The 17724-nt window shown below is 49.9% G+C and overlaps 3 protein-coding genes across 3 annotated transcripts; 1 reads left to right on the top strand and 2 right to left on the bottom strand.

The window, feature by feature from the left end:
* Positions 1-2963: 2963 nt before the first annotated feature.
* On the bottom strand, positions 2964-3731 carry LOC123123481 (zinc finger protein ZAT18). The gene has a single exon (XM_044544000.1). It carries the CDS (start codon positions 3589-3591, stop codon positions 3088-3090), a length of 504 nt encoding a protein of 167 aa, XP_044399935.1. The 5' UTR covers positions 3592-3731; the 3' UTR covers positions 2964-3087.
* Positions 3732-6378: 2647 nt separating this feature from the next.
* Positions 6379-7148, bottom strand: LOC100136959 (zinc finger protein ZAT8). The gene has a single exon (XM_044544001.1). It carries the CDS (start codon positions 7000-7002, stop codon positions 6595-6597), a length of 408 nt encoding a protein of 135 aa, XP_044399936.1. The 5' UTR covers positions 7003-7148; the 3' UTR covers positions 6379-6594.
* Positions 7149-13786: 6638 nt separating this feature from the next.
* On the top strand, positions 13787-14730 carry LOC123125994 (zinc finger protein ZAT8). Its single transcript, XM_044546422.1, has one exon. The coding sequence runs from the start codon at positions 14033-14035 to the stop codon at positions 14567-14569; it is 537 nt and encodes a 178-aa protein (XP_044402357.1). The 5' UTR covers positions 13787-14032; the 3' UTR covers positions 14570-14730.
* Positions 14731-17724: the final 2994 nt, after the last annotated feature.

Here is a 17724-nt window from a genome sequence, read left to right as displayed (position 1 = left end):
AGTACATAGTGTTTCCAGGCGAGGCGCCAAGGCTAGCAAGTCCACCCCCCTCCGATGGTGGTGGTGGTGGTGGTGGTGGCGGTGGTGGCGGTGGTGGTGGTCGTGGTGGTTCACCTACACCTCCTTCACGCCATTCGACGCCGTCCCCCGATCCACAACCTCCGGCGGGTACGACGCCCCCCAATCCTCCTCCGGCGGGTACGACGCCCCCCAATCCACCTCCGGCGAAGAAGCAGAAGCAGGCGGACAACAAGGAAACCCGCTCCTGGACTATTAACCCGGACCCTTATGTACCTAAGACCACAAGGGTACCGGAGCCATCACTGAAGCCTCTCCTCCCAAGGCCTGGGGAACTTAGTGAAGCTGAAACCAAATTGGCCGCGTCTGCTGATTATGAGAAATGGAAGGCGGATATGAAGGCGATAAAAGAGCCTGAGCCCAAGCAAGTATTCACTGAGAAGCAAAAGAAGTGGGCTAAGGATTTTTTGACGACACCGTCCCAAGCCGAGCTGAATATGCCTGACGACTATGGACATGAACTTCGTAGGCAAGCAAAAATATTGAAGGAGGAGAAAGAAAAAAGTAAAAAAATGCGGGAAACAAGTTGACCAGCTCGGGATGCAGAAGAAACAATCGATCCTCCCGCTCATAGTGAAAGCCGGTCGGGAAGAGGACCCCGAGATCATAGCAGCTGCGGCAGCACTTGGATTGACTGTAGCGAGTGCCATGAAACAAGCGTCCGAGATGGGTTTGACTCTTCGTGCCTTCTTAGGCCTTGAGGATGCGCCAGTATGTGAGATAGCATTACAATATGTGCGGAATGGGCCTCTCGTCGAGCCTGCGCGGGAAAAGAGTCTACCACCACAAATGCGAAATCTGCTACATTGGTACAAGCAATTCATAACATGGGCCGACAAAGAATATGTTTATGCGGATGTTACAGATGAGCATCACACCAAACGGTACTCTGTACAAGTTCATATGAGTGAATTGTTCCAGCTGTTCAATCTGCGCGACCTCGACAAATCTATGCTGAGTTGCTACGTTCTGTAAGTGATTTGTTTCTACCTCATCTCGTTCTTCATTGCCTGCACTATATATATATATATATATATATATATATTGTACTAACTATATTGTTGCGTACGCTATTATGCAGATTGAAGATTTGCGAATGCAAAATAAGAATTCATTGACCCACATATCGTTAATGGACATGTGTTACAACATCACCCCGAAGACGTGGAGAAAGACTTGTACAAGTTTCTTAGAAAGCATCAACTCAAAAGTCATATTCTATTTCCTTACCATTTTGGGTGAGTGTTTCTCTCTTGTGCCCATTCTCTTTTGTTTACTCCATGCATGGTATGTCTAATCGATGAGTTATGCATTACTGTGCATGTAACGTGTCCGCAGGTTCCACTGGATTCTGCTAAATATTGAACTTCACACCTCCAGAGTTCTAATCATGGACTCTATGGATTCGGATCCAAAGCGTTGAGCCGACATGAGAAAAATGCTGCAAAAGTAATTATTTTCAATCATTTGAGCTCTATATCGATCGGTCTCTTTCGTTCATTTCCTAATATCAAGTAACTAATAACTCCCTTGTTCATTTAATTTTCTTTGCCCTGTAGGGTTTGGAGACGGTTGTCAGAAGAAATTGTCGGTGAATTCAAACATGAGCTAGATTTCAGAAGGTTAGTTAAGGTGGATAAGCAGCCACCGGGGACCAATCTATGTGGATACTATGTTTGTGAGAACATCCGGAGACACACCTCTGAGCGGAAGGCATCGGATAGCGTGCGGAACGCGACGGATAACTTGCGGAGGAGGCTTAGTCCAGAAGCTCGCTTCCGACCAATTCAAGATGAATTAGCAGGATTTTTCATGAGGGAAGTCATCAATCCTAAAGGAGAACACTATACCGAGGACGAAGAAATTTATATGCATACCCGAGATTGAAACTTGTTCGAAGTTGTATATGGTCATCCATCCTAATTGTGTATGAAAATTTGTTCGAAGTTGTATATGGTCACCCGAGATTGAATATATATTATATATTCCTCTTGAATTCTTCTTGTTTGAAATTTTATATGCATGTATATAGTAGCGTAGGATATGTGTACTGAAACTCCATCAAAATTAAAATAAAACACAAAATAAAATATAAAAAAAATAAAACACTCCAAACTAAAAAGAAACCAGGTTTAGGGGGGCTAAAACCCTAAACCTGCGGAGGAGGCCTTTAGTCCCGGTTGGCCACGAGAACCGGGACTAAAGGTCCTCCGCCCCGACGGACCACTGGCGCCCACGTGGACGGGCCTTTAGTCCCGGTCAGCCACAAGAACCGGGACTAAAGCCTTTAGTCGCGGTCCGTAAGAGGCGCGACTAAAGGGGGGTCTTTAGTCGCGCATATTTAGTCCCGGTTGCACAGTCGGGACTAAAGGCTGTTGCGAACCGGGACTAAAGGGCTTTTTTCTACCAGTGGAAGTATCCGAAAGAAATCGTGCTTCAGGCTATGGAGGAGACGAAATCAGTGGATCCAGTCGAGTGGCGAAAGTGGGCGATATTACCTATCTCGTGGTCTGGCAACCCCTGACTCGGAGGAGGATGCAGTGGCAGTGGTGATGGCATTGGCATCGCGGCCGATGCAGGAGATGTCCATTGTGCTAGCTAGAGGATGACGAGGAAGCAAGACCGTCGAGGAAGAAGGGGATACGACCTCGACATTCCCTTGGTTCCGACGCCACTCTGCAAATCAAGGATCCACGCCCTCGTCCTCAACTCGGGTGAGCAAATACAATGGCGGTGAACAACAGCATATTCATAGACAACCAATCTGAGTGCAAGAATCTGCCAATTGCATTTAGCACAAAATAAGTTGTCTTAACTAAGCACAAGTGTATGTAAATCCCAGTTGATCGATTAAGAAAACGAACCGATCCAGTGCAAAAATTCCATGAAGGGAAATGCTAGCCAGCTGCATAACGTACTCTATTGTAACCCATCTGATTCAAAAGACATGTTATGGTTACAAGTCCTGGATTGTACTGGTATGAAGAAACCGAGAGAACCAGCTACAGGCTAAACGAACAACTCGAGCAAGACAGGCAGCCGGTAGGCGGCGGCGGCCTGGTGCCCCGCCTCCTGATCCGACAGCGCGACCCACCGGTCGAGCGCCATCTCCTCGCGGTGCCGCCGCATGTGCCCGCCGAGCGCCTGGCCCGTCTCGAAGCCCAGTGTGCAGATGTGGCAGTCGTGTTGCTGCTTGTCGTCGTGCCTTTGCCGCTCCCCGATGGCCCTGGCGACGCAGACGCCGAGCTCCAGCCCGTGGCGACCGCGGAGGTGGCTGGTCCGGTGGCCGCCCAGCGCCTGGAACGTCTCAAAGGCGCGGCCGCATGTCTTGCACACGAACTCCCCTTGCCCCGACGTCACCACCACCCTCCCCCGTCGCACCCTCTTCTTTGCCGCCGGCGCACCGGTCGAGCTGTCCGACGTCGTGGTCGACGCTGAGGAGTCCGTGCTGAGGGACAGCGCCAGCGAAACAATCGGCTCCTCCTCCCTCGCGTGCTTCATCCCTGCTCCCATGGAGCTGAATTTGCTGCTCCTCTTGATGATCTGCTGGATTTTGATTGATGCTCTTTTGTTTTGCGTTGTTGTAGTTGTGTGAGAGGCTGAGAGCTCGGTAGGAGGAACAATGGATGGATCGGCAGGGGAGACGGCTGCACTTATATATAGGCCGTGTTGGCAGAATTGACAAATTAACTTCAAAGCGAAAGTATTTCATAAATTAAACTGTTTTTAAAATATTCACACCGCTGACCCTTTTATGCAGCTCCCAACAGTAAGGACTGCACTCTACTGTGCAACTCCTTACAGTTAGGCACTGCTCAGTGTAGTGCAGCTCCTTACAGTGTGGCGCCTGTGTTAGGCGCTGCACAGTAGAGTCTAGCGCCTTACTGTTAGGCGCTGCACATTAGGGGTCAGCTGAGTGAAATACTTTTAAACATAGTTTAATTTGTGAAATAGTTTCGCCCTAAGGTCAAATTTATGGTTTTTGCCGGCCGTGTCGGTGGCATGCGTGTTGCTGCCGGGGGAGGTTACGTGTGTGCCCACTTGGCCTACCTCTGGCGTCCGCGGACCAATCGTCGGAAGCCACCACGACGTTCCCGACGTGACGGACCGGCGACAAGTAGTATTATTTTGGCAGATAGCTCGATTGGATATTTCAGTCGTGCGTGTGCGTAGCGCTAGCGCGGCCGACCGGAGACGAACGTGTGGTGCGGAGGGGCGTCACCTGTCAGCCACAAGACGCGTGGCGGCGCGCCGCTGCTTGGCCGCCGGGACGTTGGGCGGGATTCAGCGGCTCATCCATTAACCGGAGCGAATAATTGATTATTAGAGCTACATCATCTGAGTTGGCCGGCGGCGCAAGCGTGAGGAAGCGTCTGGAACTTTCCAGGCACTGGGAAACAATCTTTGACCGAGCAGGATATTTCAAACTTCTTTTTTGCAGCATTACGATACTGTGCGTCTGTGCGTGCGTGCGTGCGTGCGTTTATGCGAATTTGCTACCTTCTCTATATTTCTATCGAGAGAGAAATGTTAGCTCAACTGTGGTCATGACATATGGAATGATGCTGGCTTTCTTCCATTTCATGGCTTAACTTTTAAGTTACACAACTTAATCTTATTAGTCTAATTGATTATTAGAGCTACATCATCGAAAACACGCTCTGCGCTCCTTTTGGAGTACTTTGTTTTTTGGTGAAATGAACCGCAGGACTAGATTGCAAAGAGCCAGTGACACAACACAACCCAGAATAACAAAAAATATATAAACAGGTCCTTGGGGAGCCACTTCACCACATCCACGAATACGAGATGTCGGCGCGCCACCGCCATCGCTCCCTCTCAGAGCCGGTGAACCCATTGGATAAGCGCATGAACTATTGGCGGACGGGAAGTCTCCATCTTCGGTCAAATACCAGCACGCTGGAGATAGGGTAAGTCCACGCTGCATCACCACTACTGGAACCACTGGCTTGACACAACGCGAGCACGCCGAGACGCAACCACTGGCAAGAGTAGTCATACCTGAGATCCATGAATTCACAAGAACTAGGCTAGCACCACCACCCCAGAAGAGAAGGCACGCTAACCGGATCCATCAAGTTGCGCTGCAGCACGGGAGGGAACACCGCCACCCTAGCGACGAAGCCAGAGGATCCAAATCACCTGATGAGGACATCGATGCCGCCCCACTGTCCACACCCACCTAGGAGTACTTATTTGTTAGAGAGGAATGAAAAAGTATTGAACTGGTATCTATTTTCATTGTCGATGTTATCTTTTAGGAAACTAGACAGGATTTCTCCCAATTTTATGTTTATGTTGATTTTAAAGTTTATGGGAAAAAAAAGTACAACAACACTTGGGTAAGGTGGCTGAAGTTAGAGCAACAATAAAAGCTAACAAATGTCTTAAAAAAAATCAAAGAATAGAAGAAAAAATAGGAAGCTCAGCGAAAAGCCCTTGCCCATAATTGTCGATGTTTGTTACTATTAGAGAGGAGTTGTTGATTGACTAACTGATCCTTGTCCCTCTTCTTCCATTGAACGGATGATGGCGCCTACAAGTGGGCCAATGAATTCACCCAGTAGTACCTTAAAGGGGAGCTGGCGATTGCACGTCCTCCATCTTCTCTCAAACAAATTATTTGGCACGGATCATTGGGCCAACGAATTCACCCCGTAGTACCTCAAAGGGGAGTTGATGATTGCACGTCTCCATCTTTTCTCAAACAAATGATGGCCTTGACCGGCACCCGCGACCGGCGATGCTCCTGCGCAACCTTGTCACCTCATCCTCCCCGGAACCGCCCCGCACCGTCGGTCTTGCCGCCGCCCCGACCATCCCTCTAGCCTCGACGCCAACGGAGATTTTCTCCGGCGAAATTGCACCATCGCCCCCACCACCTTTGTTCCACCCCCACCCCTCACCCTAAGATAGATAATGGGGTAGCCATCAGGCGTGTCCCTTCCTTCGCCTTCCTTCCCTCCGTCCTTCTTCTTTCTCCTTCATGTCCTTCCTCTTCCTTCAAAATCGACTAACCACAATAGCTAAAGTCAATCGATCGACATTTAGCTATTATGTTCCTTTTTTTTTGCACTTTTCTCTTTGCCCACAATTTTCTTTTGTGCTTTTACATATGACCTAGATATTTATTATTCTAAAACTAGTTGTGTGTGTCAATCAATGCATATGCCGAGACCCGGCTTGCCTCCTTTTCAAGAAGAGAAAATTCGTGTTAGGGACAACTTCATTCAGATTAACTCAACTCGTAGTCGATTCAATCAAGTAGAACAAAATAAATGTACGAATCAATAAAGTATAGATCAGTGATGAATGAACGAATGAATGAGTCCTCCCTAAAATATGTACGTATATATATACCTAATAAAATGAGCGAACGGGCCAAGGATCAAGACCAACTAGTGCGCAGCAAATGTACAAACCAAATCGCGCACATAGGTCGACCTGTAAATCTGATATGCCTAGCTATTGAACTTGAGAGAAATCTGTGCGGTTCTAGACGAAGAGCTGGAGCAGAACGGGCGGTGCCTGCGCCGTGGTGGCGGCCTCCTGCTCGCGGTGCCGGCGCATGTGGCCGCCCAGCGCCTGCCCCATCTCGAACTCTAGCCCGCAGACGTGGCACTGGTGGGCCTGCTTCTGGTCCGTCGCCTTGTTGGTCGCCGGCTGATCGGACCCGCCAGTGAGGCCTAGCGCGAGCCCATGGCGGGCGCGCAGGTGGCTGGTCCGGTGGCCGCCCAGCGCCTGGAACGACGGGAAGGCGCGGCTGCATGTCTTGCAGACGAACTCGCCGTCTGCGCCGCGGCGCTGCTTCTTGGAGCGGTCGGCCATGGCGCCGAGGGAGAGCGAGAGGGACAGAGGCACCTCCGGTGCCTGATCTCTGCAGTGCTTCATCGACGAAACCATCGGCGCGCGGCTAGCTGGTCCTGGTCCGGTACGAGCTCGATGGTACTACGTAGGTCTGTGCGAACTGCGAAACGATGGAGGAGATGGGAGGTGGCTTCTGGGACTCGGAAGAGCTCGGAATTGGCTGTGGATGTGGTTGGGTTCTGTGGATTGTTGGCCTTTTGTACTAGAGGGATGGGGTACTAGTACTCGCAGGTGGTAGCAGCCGGGCGCGTCGTCACGTGTACACCACGTCTCTCTTGACGTCGACCTGGCTAAAGTGCGTGTTTGAAAAGGCCGAACCTTCTCTTCTCTCCTCTTGTCGTGCGTCAGCTGGAGCAATTGCTTAGCTTGCTCCCCAGGTAGGCAAGGCTGTGTACGCGGTTGGACGTACGGAAGGGCCCGCGAAATGGGACGGAAGCTTAATTAATTAGCGAGCTCACGGTGTTAAGCATAGGGCAATCGCCTAAAAAGAAGGCGTTGGTGAGCTGTGGGACCCCGAAATAGGTTGTTGCACCAGTCCATTTGACAAGCTAGTCGACGACGAGTCTTGCGTCAGAAGAACTCACACGATTACACAGTTCCGATTTTGGCTCTCCTCCTGTTCTCTTCTCTAGTCCGAAAATGGCTTTGCCGCGTTCAGCTAAATCGCTGCGGCATAGCTACGGAATTTCTCTGTGGAGGTACATGCACCAGGCGCTCGATCGATTCGTCAATGTGCATTTACAAACGTACGCGTATGCGCGTGTCTGTTTTTTCGAAATTCGGACTAGCTAACCTCAATACGGACTGATCTGTTCTTTTACACGGCAACCCATGACGGGAGGCTCGAGAAACCAATCGCGACGACGCCGATCCAGATCGTTTGATTTTGGGTACGGCTAAGGCGTGACGTCTATGTTCTACAGCTCGTTAGTGTCCCTCTGTCCCTCCTATTTCTCCTCAAAGTTATTTAAGTTATTCATGGAAGATAGTGCATGGCAAACCCTCTTAAAAGAGAAAATATGTGGGTTTAAAGGCGTCAAGTATACTGAAAGCCAAGGGACTCTCATTTTTGGGCGGGTCTAATGGCAACCAACAAATATGTCTTCCGCTATGGACCCTTCTCAATTAAGGATGGCTCGGAAATTAGATTCTGGGACGATAAGTGACTAGGTAACACTACACTTCGAGAACAATATCCAGCACTATACAATATCGCCACGGTTTTGAAATCATTTCCGTCAAATGTGACGTTTAGAAGAGATTTAGTTGGATCCAAACACCAATCGTGGAAAGCACTGCCACAACGGTTAATCACATCTAGAAATGATAAGGTTTTAACGGTAAAAGTATTTCTCTTATGCAGGTTATCTACAGATGTACCGCAACACTTCGTTTCTGGTCCTCTCTACAACGAGTGGAGAATCGAGACCTATTTACGGAGATGTGTACATGATTGGAGGCTACGACAAGGGATACTTTACCCAACCTGGGTGGCAACATGATCTTAGAATTAGCCCACCTACGGATTAGGCGTCATACAGACTCTACATGTTTCTTTGTATTTCGTATTTTTCTTTTATTTTGACATTGTGTGAGGACTTCGTTAGCTGTGTGCATCTTAGTTATGCAGAGGCCAGCCGTAATACTTAAACCTTTTAAATAATAAAGCGCCCCTTTTAAAAAAATCTCCTCAAAGTTGTCATCAAGTTCTTCATATGAACTGCATGATGAATCTACTGACCGTCTGTTTCGTAGATGTTCAATGTCTCGTTTCCTATGTTTATTGATCCAATCTGCGCATGAACTTCATGCTCTCTTTATTTCGTGTCGTGATGCCCATAGCATGTAAAAGACCTCTACACTGTAAATGCCGACCCACCTTCTTCCTTCTTCCCTAGCCGCGAGTTTTGGAGGGCGGCGGTTAAGCCTGGGTTGGAGGGCATTATAGAGGCCGGTGTTGTCGGCTGGGGAAGAAGAAAGAAGGTGGGGCGGCCGTTCGGTCGACATCTAATGGTTGGAAACGAATCGACTAAGAGAAAAAGGATCAGGGAACCATATATATGTGCTCTCTAATTTGTTCGGTTTTTCCTGGCTAATCTAGTAACACCACTGTAGAAAAAGAACAATGAGAATACAGTAAAATCATGACATCACCGCTTATCGAAAATATTTGCGTGCACTTGCTACGCCACTTGTTGGAGTAGTTGACGGATCTGCCGTTTTATTTTACTTTTCTCCTGTGGTGAAACTTCGTCCTCCGTTGAAACATGTGCCGATCGGATCGAGCCCCCAGCGCCGCCCGCGATCCGGAACGAGTAAACTGGAGCGACCGTGTGGATCAACTTGGCGGACCTGCACTGCAGGGATCAGCCACGACTAGTAGTACTACGAGGGACCATGTTGCATGCACATGCAGACCCCTCCGGGCTTTGGTGATTGGTCGGCACACACCGTCCCATCGTCTCGTTGAGTGCGAGAGCAGATCATGACGGCTCGCTTGCTTTTCTTTTTTTTGCAGAAGAAAAAACCAAAAAGGCACCACTAGAAGCACGAATAAAGAAGTATTTAAATCGAGCAGCTTGCAGTTGACAAGCACGCGCCACTGCGTAGGTGCACCGGCCGGAATTGTTTGCAGTTGTTCGGCGGATGAGCTGCCGCACGAGCAAGCTTCGCTTGCTTGGTTCGGAGGCAAACGGGTGCCTTGTGCGACTGCGAGTATGCAGTTGGGAACAGCCAAGAAAACGTGGCCCCGTCGACGCGCCGAATGCAGGTATGGAACAAAGCTGGCTACAGGAGTAATCCATTGACCCTAACCAGTGGTTCACTCGTTCTGCAATTTTTTTGCCATGTCCCGGACGGACGAGACTTGTCTGCTCCCCGCGCGTGCGCCCATCCGTGCTTTCGCGTATGTGGCTTCATTTAATTGGAACAAAATAAGGTCCGGCCCCACTTCCTTAAAATCAGGGACGGACTTTTCTTGTGGACCAGGTACTGCCGCGTCTCCCAGCTATGTACTCCCTACGTCCCAAAATTCTTGTCTTAGATTTAGACAAATCAAGAATTTTGAGACGGAGCGAGTAGGTCGTGTTGGCCGCACCGTCGGCTCCGAAGCTAGCTGTCACCGACCGAGCCGGCTTGGCGTACATACGTACGTCCCACTCACGCGGGCTGGATCGCGCCGTCGTAAAGCCGTGTGAAGCTGGCTGTGCCCTTCCGTACACCAGATGGATCGAGAGTGCCCGTCTTGTAAGAAGTCGTTTTAATAACGCTTAATACGGTGATTTCGAAAAAAAATGCACTTTAAGAGCATCTACAACCGGGCGCCTCAAACCCGTCTCATACGTCCGGGCGGGTCGCCCGGTCACTGACCGGTCACATTTTTTCGACACAGACGTAGCTTTAAACGGGCCTCAGACGCCCGGGCTGACCGGCACCCCATATCGAGCCCAAATATGGGGCGGATATGGGGCACCCGGGCTCGCCAGCCACGTCGGACTAACGAAGGGATCCAACGGGGAAACGCCCGGAAACTCGGCGGTTGGACGGACGCTGCGTCCGTCGCCGCGGTGTGAACGCCTCGTGGTGTTGCTCCGGCTCGCCGCCCAAGACCAAATCCGGCTATTTAAGCCGGCCGGCGTCCCGCAACCCTAATGCATGCACCTCCCCCCTCTCTGCGCCGCCAGTCCAAACCCATCCACCTCCTCCCTCTCCCGCGCCGGCGCTCTGCCTACGGTCCGACGCTCCGCTCACGCTCCGCCCATGCTCCGCCACTCCACCACTCCACCATGGTCCAGAGCAAGATCGCCTGCTATGCCATGCTGACACCGGAGCGCCGCTACGAGATCCAGCAAGAGATCCGGGCGAGACAGGCCGCGCGCGCTGCCACATCGCTGCCGGGCTGCCTCCGGACTCACCGGAGCCGGAGGAGGAGGAGCAGTCGGGGGAAGAGGAAAAGGAGGAGATGGCTCCGATGGAGGTGGACGAGGCGGAGCAGCAGGAGCCGGAGCTGCCGGGCTTCAACATGGAGTAGGCAGAGGCAGAGTTCGCCGTCGCCCAGTCCGATGAGATGGTGGAGAAGCAGGCCATCCTAGAGTCTATCCAGGATGAGGCCTATGTGGAGGCCAACCGTGCGTTCCTCCGCCCGGAACATGCATAGTCCGACGCGCTCTTCACTGAACTCGACGCGGAGATAGAGGCGGAGGAGGCTGGAGCGGAGGAGCCGGAGCCGCCGCTGCCGCCCATGTTGTCGGAGCCGGGCATGGAGATCGTGGACATCTCCGACGACGAGTAGCTAGGTGATCGACGTAGTACGTAGGTTTCTTTTAGTTTGCATGTCTTTGTATGGATTTGAGAATCTAGTATGAGATGCCCGGTCAGTGCCTGCGGAACCACCCGGGCCCATCCGCGGACGTTTAAGTGGCTGGATTTGTTAGGTGTGATGTCACACCTCCTCGAAAATTCGGTGCTCTTTAATTTTTGTTGCACTGAACACATCAAGCTATCGTCGCAGAGAGTCGCCTGCCCTCTCACTCTGGGCCGTGAAACATCAATCCTACCGAGGGATAGCGAGGACCGACAACGATGGCAACTAGGACAATGTAAAAGATAGGGGATAATTGACCGTCCCATGCCAGAGTTGTGGGAGCTAGACACCAGGCTCAAAACATGGCCGTAGTTGCCGGCAAGCTCTAATCAGAAGGTACCAGAGCTTTTGGATGATGCCCCCAAGGAGGTGATGATGCAACACGCCACCGCTACTTAGCATGAGAACAGTGGCGAGGCTTGAATTGAACTTTGGAGGGGGGGGGGGCAAAGAAAAAGGGATTTGGGATTGGATAACCAGGCACACGAGCCTTTTCCTAGTATCAATTTGTAAGAAAAGTTCAAAAAAAATTGTAAGAAACATCATGGGCGGTGGGGGGTAGTTTGGCCTAGCCGAAGCTTCGCCACTGCCCGAGAAAACGGATTAGGATGTTCACCCGGAGCCCAGACAAAGGGAGGGGGCCACAACAGCGTGGAGCTTTGTCTCGGAGCCTCACACATGCCATAGTACTTAACAAATACAAAATCTGTTTTTTCTAACAGGACTATTTTTTTTTCTTCCAAAAAACCCTACTAAAACTAGGACTAGTTTTGTTTATCCAAACAATCGGTAAGGCTAGGGTATTTGGCTATCGAGGATGGTGTTGCCCAACCATATCCACTCCTAAAAGTATAATTGCCTGATTCCCTCCAAAAAAAAAATGCCATTGACGGCGAAAGTTCTTGTAGGGGAAGAATTTCTGGTTCAACCACAGAAGGTCCACCTAAAAGTCGGGAGCAACTAGTTAACGAGCGTTCCTTCGGGAGCCTCGCAATGATCAGCGCCACTTGGCGTGCTCTTAGCCATTCGCCACGTGTCGCGCTCTGGACGCTCCCTCCAGATTTTGTTTTTTATTTTATTTTTTCGCACGCGTTTTCGGGTTTTTAAACGTTTTGGTTTTTCCCCGGTCTTCCTTAGCGTTTCCACCAAAAAAATTTTGAAAAAAAATTTTTTTTTGCCCGAAAAAACGCGTTTACTTTTTTTTTTCTTTCATGAGAAGTCACTTTTTTTTCGCGAGAGTCACGGTCGTGCCTTTCGGAAACGAAAAAAAACGCGTTTTCTGTTTTTTTTCTTTCGCGAGAGTCACGGTTTTACTTCCGCGAGAGACACGGTTGTGCTTTCGTGAGAGTCACGGCCGTGCCTCTCGGAAAGGAAAAAACAAAACGCGTTTTCTGTTTTTTTTCTTTCGCGAGAGTCACGGTTTTGCTTTTGCCAGAGGCACGGTTGTGCTTTCGCGAGAGTCACGGGCGTGCCTCTTTCGGAAAGGAAAAAAAACGCGTATTCTCTTTTTTTTTTCTTCGAGAGCCATGGTTTTGCTTCCACGAGAGGCACAGTTGTGATTTCGCGAGAGGCACGGGCGTGCCTCTTTCGGAAATGGAAAAAACCGTGCTCCCGGTTTGTTTTTTTCGTCCGGTTTTTTTTGTGAAAAAAAAGTTCGTGAAAACCTATCAACATGGGATCTAGTTTTGAAGATCTCGACGCGAGGAATCCAATGGTGAAAACGGTTTGAGATTTGGACGCACGGTTTAAGAGATAAAACGTTTTGAATAAACGAATCTACGAAAAAAGGGAAAACTCACAGGTTGCGACAAGTGACGCGCTGCAGGTGCGCCACTCGTCGTGACCTGGGAAGATGGAGTGTTCTTTGCAACGAGTACTCCTTTAATTAGTGCTTTCGCTAAAAGTCACCTGACATCCACTCCATGTAGGAGATCTTTTCGCCACACACCCTTAATTAACTGTTAACGGTTTGGCAGGTTGGGCACTTTGAACGTCGACAATAGCGCCAGCTCCACGTCCAGCGTAGAAGAAGAAGCGAGAGCAAGTCGCCGTCGCGTCGTCAAGTCACCCCGCACGTCATGCCAGCTCGCGCACGTCTTTGTCGACTCAGCAAAGTGCTTTTCCACACACGTCTGGCCGGAAAATATCCCGGCCGGTCGACCTTGGACAGAAAGACACTCCAGAACATTCCACACCCCCAGCTCGATCCAGTGTGCCCCCAGTCGAAACGCGCGCGCAGCCTGGACTATTCTACTACTGATAATTCATTCCGATTAACCAACGAACCGCCGAATCCGCCCACGCGGCTAAGGTATGCATGTTGCCCGCGCGGCTAAGCCACCGCGCGCCGCCGGCCACGCGCCTCGCCGCGCACCACACGCTGGAGTCGGCTCGCCTCGAGTATATCCGATCGATCGCGTGACATCCATCCACGTCGTGAGCGGCGCGGTGGCTTCCCCCGATTGGTCCACCCACCAGAGGTCGGCCACCACCCCGCCGACTTGACAACCACGTTAGCTCCCCCCGCACCACTACGCACGCGGCACGCCACCTCCACCGCCACCGCCACCGCCTCGACCCGTCGCGACACACCAACCTATATATAAAACCGCGCCGCCGCTCCATCAACTCATTCATCTTCTTTCTTCGCCACACCGACGGACCGATCAAGAAGAGCAGAAAAGGTACAACAAAGATCCAGCGATGGGAGTGGGGATGAAGCGCGCGAGGGAGGAGGAGCCGGTGTCGCTGGCGCTGGCGCTCACCACGGACTCGGCCGCGTCGTCCACCACGTCGGCCGACTCGGCCGGCGCGCCGGCGGCGACCAGGAAGAGGGCGCGGCGGGGCAGAGTGGTGGCCACGTCGGGGGAGGGGGAGTTCGTCTGCAAGACCTGCAGCCGGGCCTTCGCAACGTTCCAGGCGCTGGGCGGGCACCGGACCAGCCACCTCCGCGGCCGCCACGGGCTGGAGCTCGGCGTCGGCGTCGCCAGGGCCATCAAGGAGCGGAAGAGGCAAGAGGAGAAGCAGCACGAGTGCCACATCTGCGGGCTGGGGTTCGAGATGGGCCAGGCGCTGGGCGGACACATGCGCCGGCACCGCGAGGAGATGGCGCTGCGCGGCGGCGGCGACGACGGTGACCAGTGGGTGTGGCGCGGCGTCGGGGTGCTGGATCAGGAGGCGGTGGGGCACCAGGCCGCCGCCAATTACGAGCCACCCGTCTTGCTCGAGCTGTTCGTCTAGGTAGCTGGATCTGCTAGTAGTTACAATTTCTTGATGGAGGACTTCACTTGTAAATGTCTTTGATTAGGATGATGTTATGAGATATTAGGTTAATTGTTGGGCATTGTAATTACGAGTTTACGGTTCGATAGAGTACGTTTTGCCTGTTGGCGTTTCTGTTCTTGGATTTTTGCTTTGGGTTGGTCCATATTTTAACCGATCGACTGGAGATTTGTGGATCTCGTATGCACTTGTACATGTTGTTCCATGAATATGGTTGCTGTTCATCCCCAGTCCACTTCAGAACCTCAACTTGTAAAATTCTGCAGTGCAATCTGTTTCTAGAAAAGAAAGACAAACTCTCAATCGTGGCGTCAATTGATGCAACACGATATGGAAGAAGATAAACACTGAATAGTTGCATCGGTTGATACAACACGACCAAAACATTGGCAGTATACCGGATAACTATTGTCCGGTTTTTTTTTTCTTTTTTTTTTTTTTGTGAAAACTATTGTCTCACTTGGGTTGAGTTTTAGGAGCCGCCATTTTATATCCGCCATCATCCGTGATCTGATTCTAAACGACATGGTTTGGAAAATTGACTTGCAACCTAACCGAAGCAGCTGGCGGTTCAGGATTTCACAACTGGTCAACACAATAACTTTTTCTTTGTGAATTAAAAAAATCATCATAATGTTTAAATAATTTATTGAACTACTTGAGCTTAGATCAAATAGATACTCAAATGTAATCAATTAACATCACAAAATGTTGTCAGTTTAGTATGTGTCAGGTCTTCAATTTTGGGTTTCTTGGCTGGATCATCGATTTGGTCTGGTTTTTGGAACTATGCTGAACAGATGTCTGAAGTTCACAGAATACGAGTAGATTGCCAAGTGCCGACTACCAAGAAGCAGAAAAGAAATCTAAACTGTGAAAACTTTGAACGAACCGCTATAACTATCTACCCCGTTCCAAAATAGTTGAAGTACTAGAATTTTTCTAAATCAGTTTTTTTTCAAGCTTGATCAAACATATAGGAAAAAATCAGAAGAAATCTACACTATCAAATAATATAATATAAAAATATTTTGCATAATGAACCGAATGAAGCAAATTTGATTTTGTAGATATCGATATATTTTTCTATAGACTTGGTCAAACTTAATGAAGTTGAAAATCTTGTTCGGTTATTTTGAAACAAAGAGAATACTCACCTAAGGATGACATTAGTGCCGATTCAAAATGTTAGCGTTCTTTTTTGTACTTATTATTAGTATTCACATTAGGATTGTCAAAAGTACAAGAAAACACTAGCACTCACATTTTTTTTCTATGGTAGTCGCTTCGAAGTTCTGTAGATGTTTTGCCAAACCACTAGTCATGACGTCCATAGTGTAAACGCTGCATCCATCCTCAAACTCTCCAGAAAAGGACGGGAACATCACGGAGGAGTCGACTAGAGTCTAGAGGGATGCCTTGAGTTGATGTCGACTGCCGAGCAACTTCAAAACAGGTGTGCTGCCAACGCGTCCATCGAGTACTATGTACGTACACAGAAAAGAGCACACGCCTTGTCCGGATCGTCGTACGTAGGTGTGCTAGACACTTGCATGTAGCTCAGCCGACGTACGTTCGATCACTGGCACACGGCCGACACGTGTTGCCTGCTAGCTAGTACATCGAGCTAGTAAAAAGAAAGTTGGCTGGTGATTGACGCGTCCTATAGTACATCGAGGGTGAGGTGCAGAGATAATTCGAAGTGACTATAGACACATTAGACACACTATGGGCTACTCCGTTTGTTCATACGTCAAAAGAGAAAACACAGCAGGCATCCTCATCCATCCTTATCACGAAGGAGTCGACTAGAGTCTAGAGGGATGCCTTCATGTCGATCGACTTGTCCAGCAACAACCACAAGACAATTAAGCGTGCTAACGCCAGCACGTCGGTCGAGTACTACGCACTATAGACACACAGAAAACAGCACGCGTTGTGTTCTGCCTTTGAGTTCTCGATGTTTGGTACTCCTGTAAGGGGAGCTTTTCTGGTGCAGCTACTTTAATTTGGCTATTCGTGAGCGCTGTCAACAGGTTATGTGCATGCTTTGCTTCGTTCTTGTACTAAAAATGAGACGGGGGAACCCCTTTTCTATGTCCCATTCATTCGAAAAACAGGACACGTACGGTTTCTCCGGTTCGTTGTACGTGTGTGCTAGACACTAGACGTAGCCAACATATGTCGATCGCTCGCACACGGCCGAGGCAGAGCTGTCTCAGACTCGGTTTCTGCGTACAAACTAGGGCATGTTGCGACGATGCCTGCCCAGTTGGTTTGGAATCGACGCGTCCCTCTATAATTTGTGTTGACGACAGATACGGTATGTACGCATGTGTATCCAAGAAGTTTCTCCATGCCAGACAACGTCGCACCCGCGTTACGGAACGACTGGACAGCTCTGTGTGCACTGGGGTTTTTTCGAACGAACGTGTGAGGCACTACTGATCTCAGTCCTCAGGGGGAACCTTCAGCACGATGCAGGTGAACAAACCCGCACAGTAGGAACGATGCCATTGTATCAGTGGAGAACACGACCGACCAAGTTAAGTAAGCCCAAATCCGGTAAGGTTGGGACCATGGTTTGTCTTGATAGTCTGGTTTGCGAAGCGCTTTTTATTCTTGGGAGAAAGACTTGACTCGTGACTCTTGACTCTTGACTCTGGACTCTTGACCTTGGATGTTTCCCCAAACCAGTGCTCGATCCACACCGAAAAGACACAGGCGCAAGCATACTTAAACCATTGCATTGCTGTCAAGCAACTCTAAACCAGCTATGCCAGTTCCCTCTTGCTTCACATAATAAATGCAATCTGTACTCATAAAATCCTCCAAATCCATGATACCCAACTGAGTGTTGTATGTGATTTCAGAGCTGGCCATTCTCATGTCTAAGTTATCCCTGTCATAGAATTGAAAACTCACATTTCAAATGTTATCTTCAACCATAATTACAGTCAAAGGGGCGCAACAACATTCAGTTAGTCCAGACCAGGTTTTTGATTACCGCTCGAAATTTTAAGATTTACCATGGTTACCGCATATTTCGGTCCCCCTCGGTAAATGATCATCTCGGGGCGAAAGTAGCACATCCCCTTCCCTCCTAGCCCCCG

The sequence above is a fragment of the Triticum aestivum genome, chromosome 5D (assembly GCF_018294505.1).
Source record: "Triticum aestivum cultivar Chinese Spring chromosome 5D, IWGSC CS RefSeq v2.1, whole genome shotgun sequence".
NCBI lineage: Eukaryota > Viridiplantae > Streptophyta > Magnoliopsida > Poales > Poaceae > Triticum > Triticum aestivum.
This window is presented reverse-complemented; position numbering and strand designations above follow the sequence as displayed.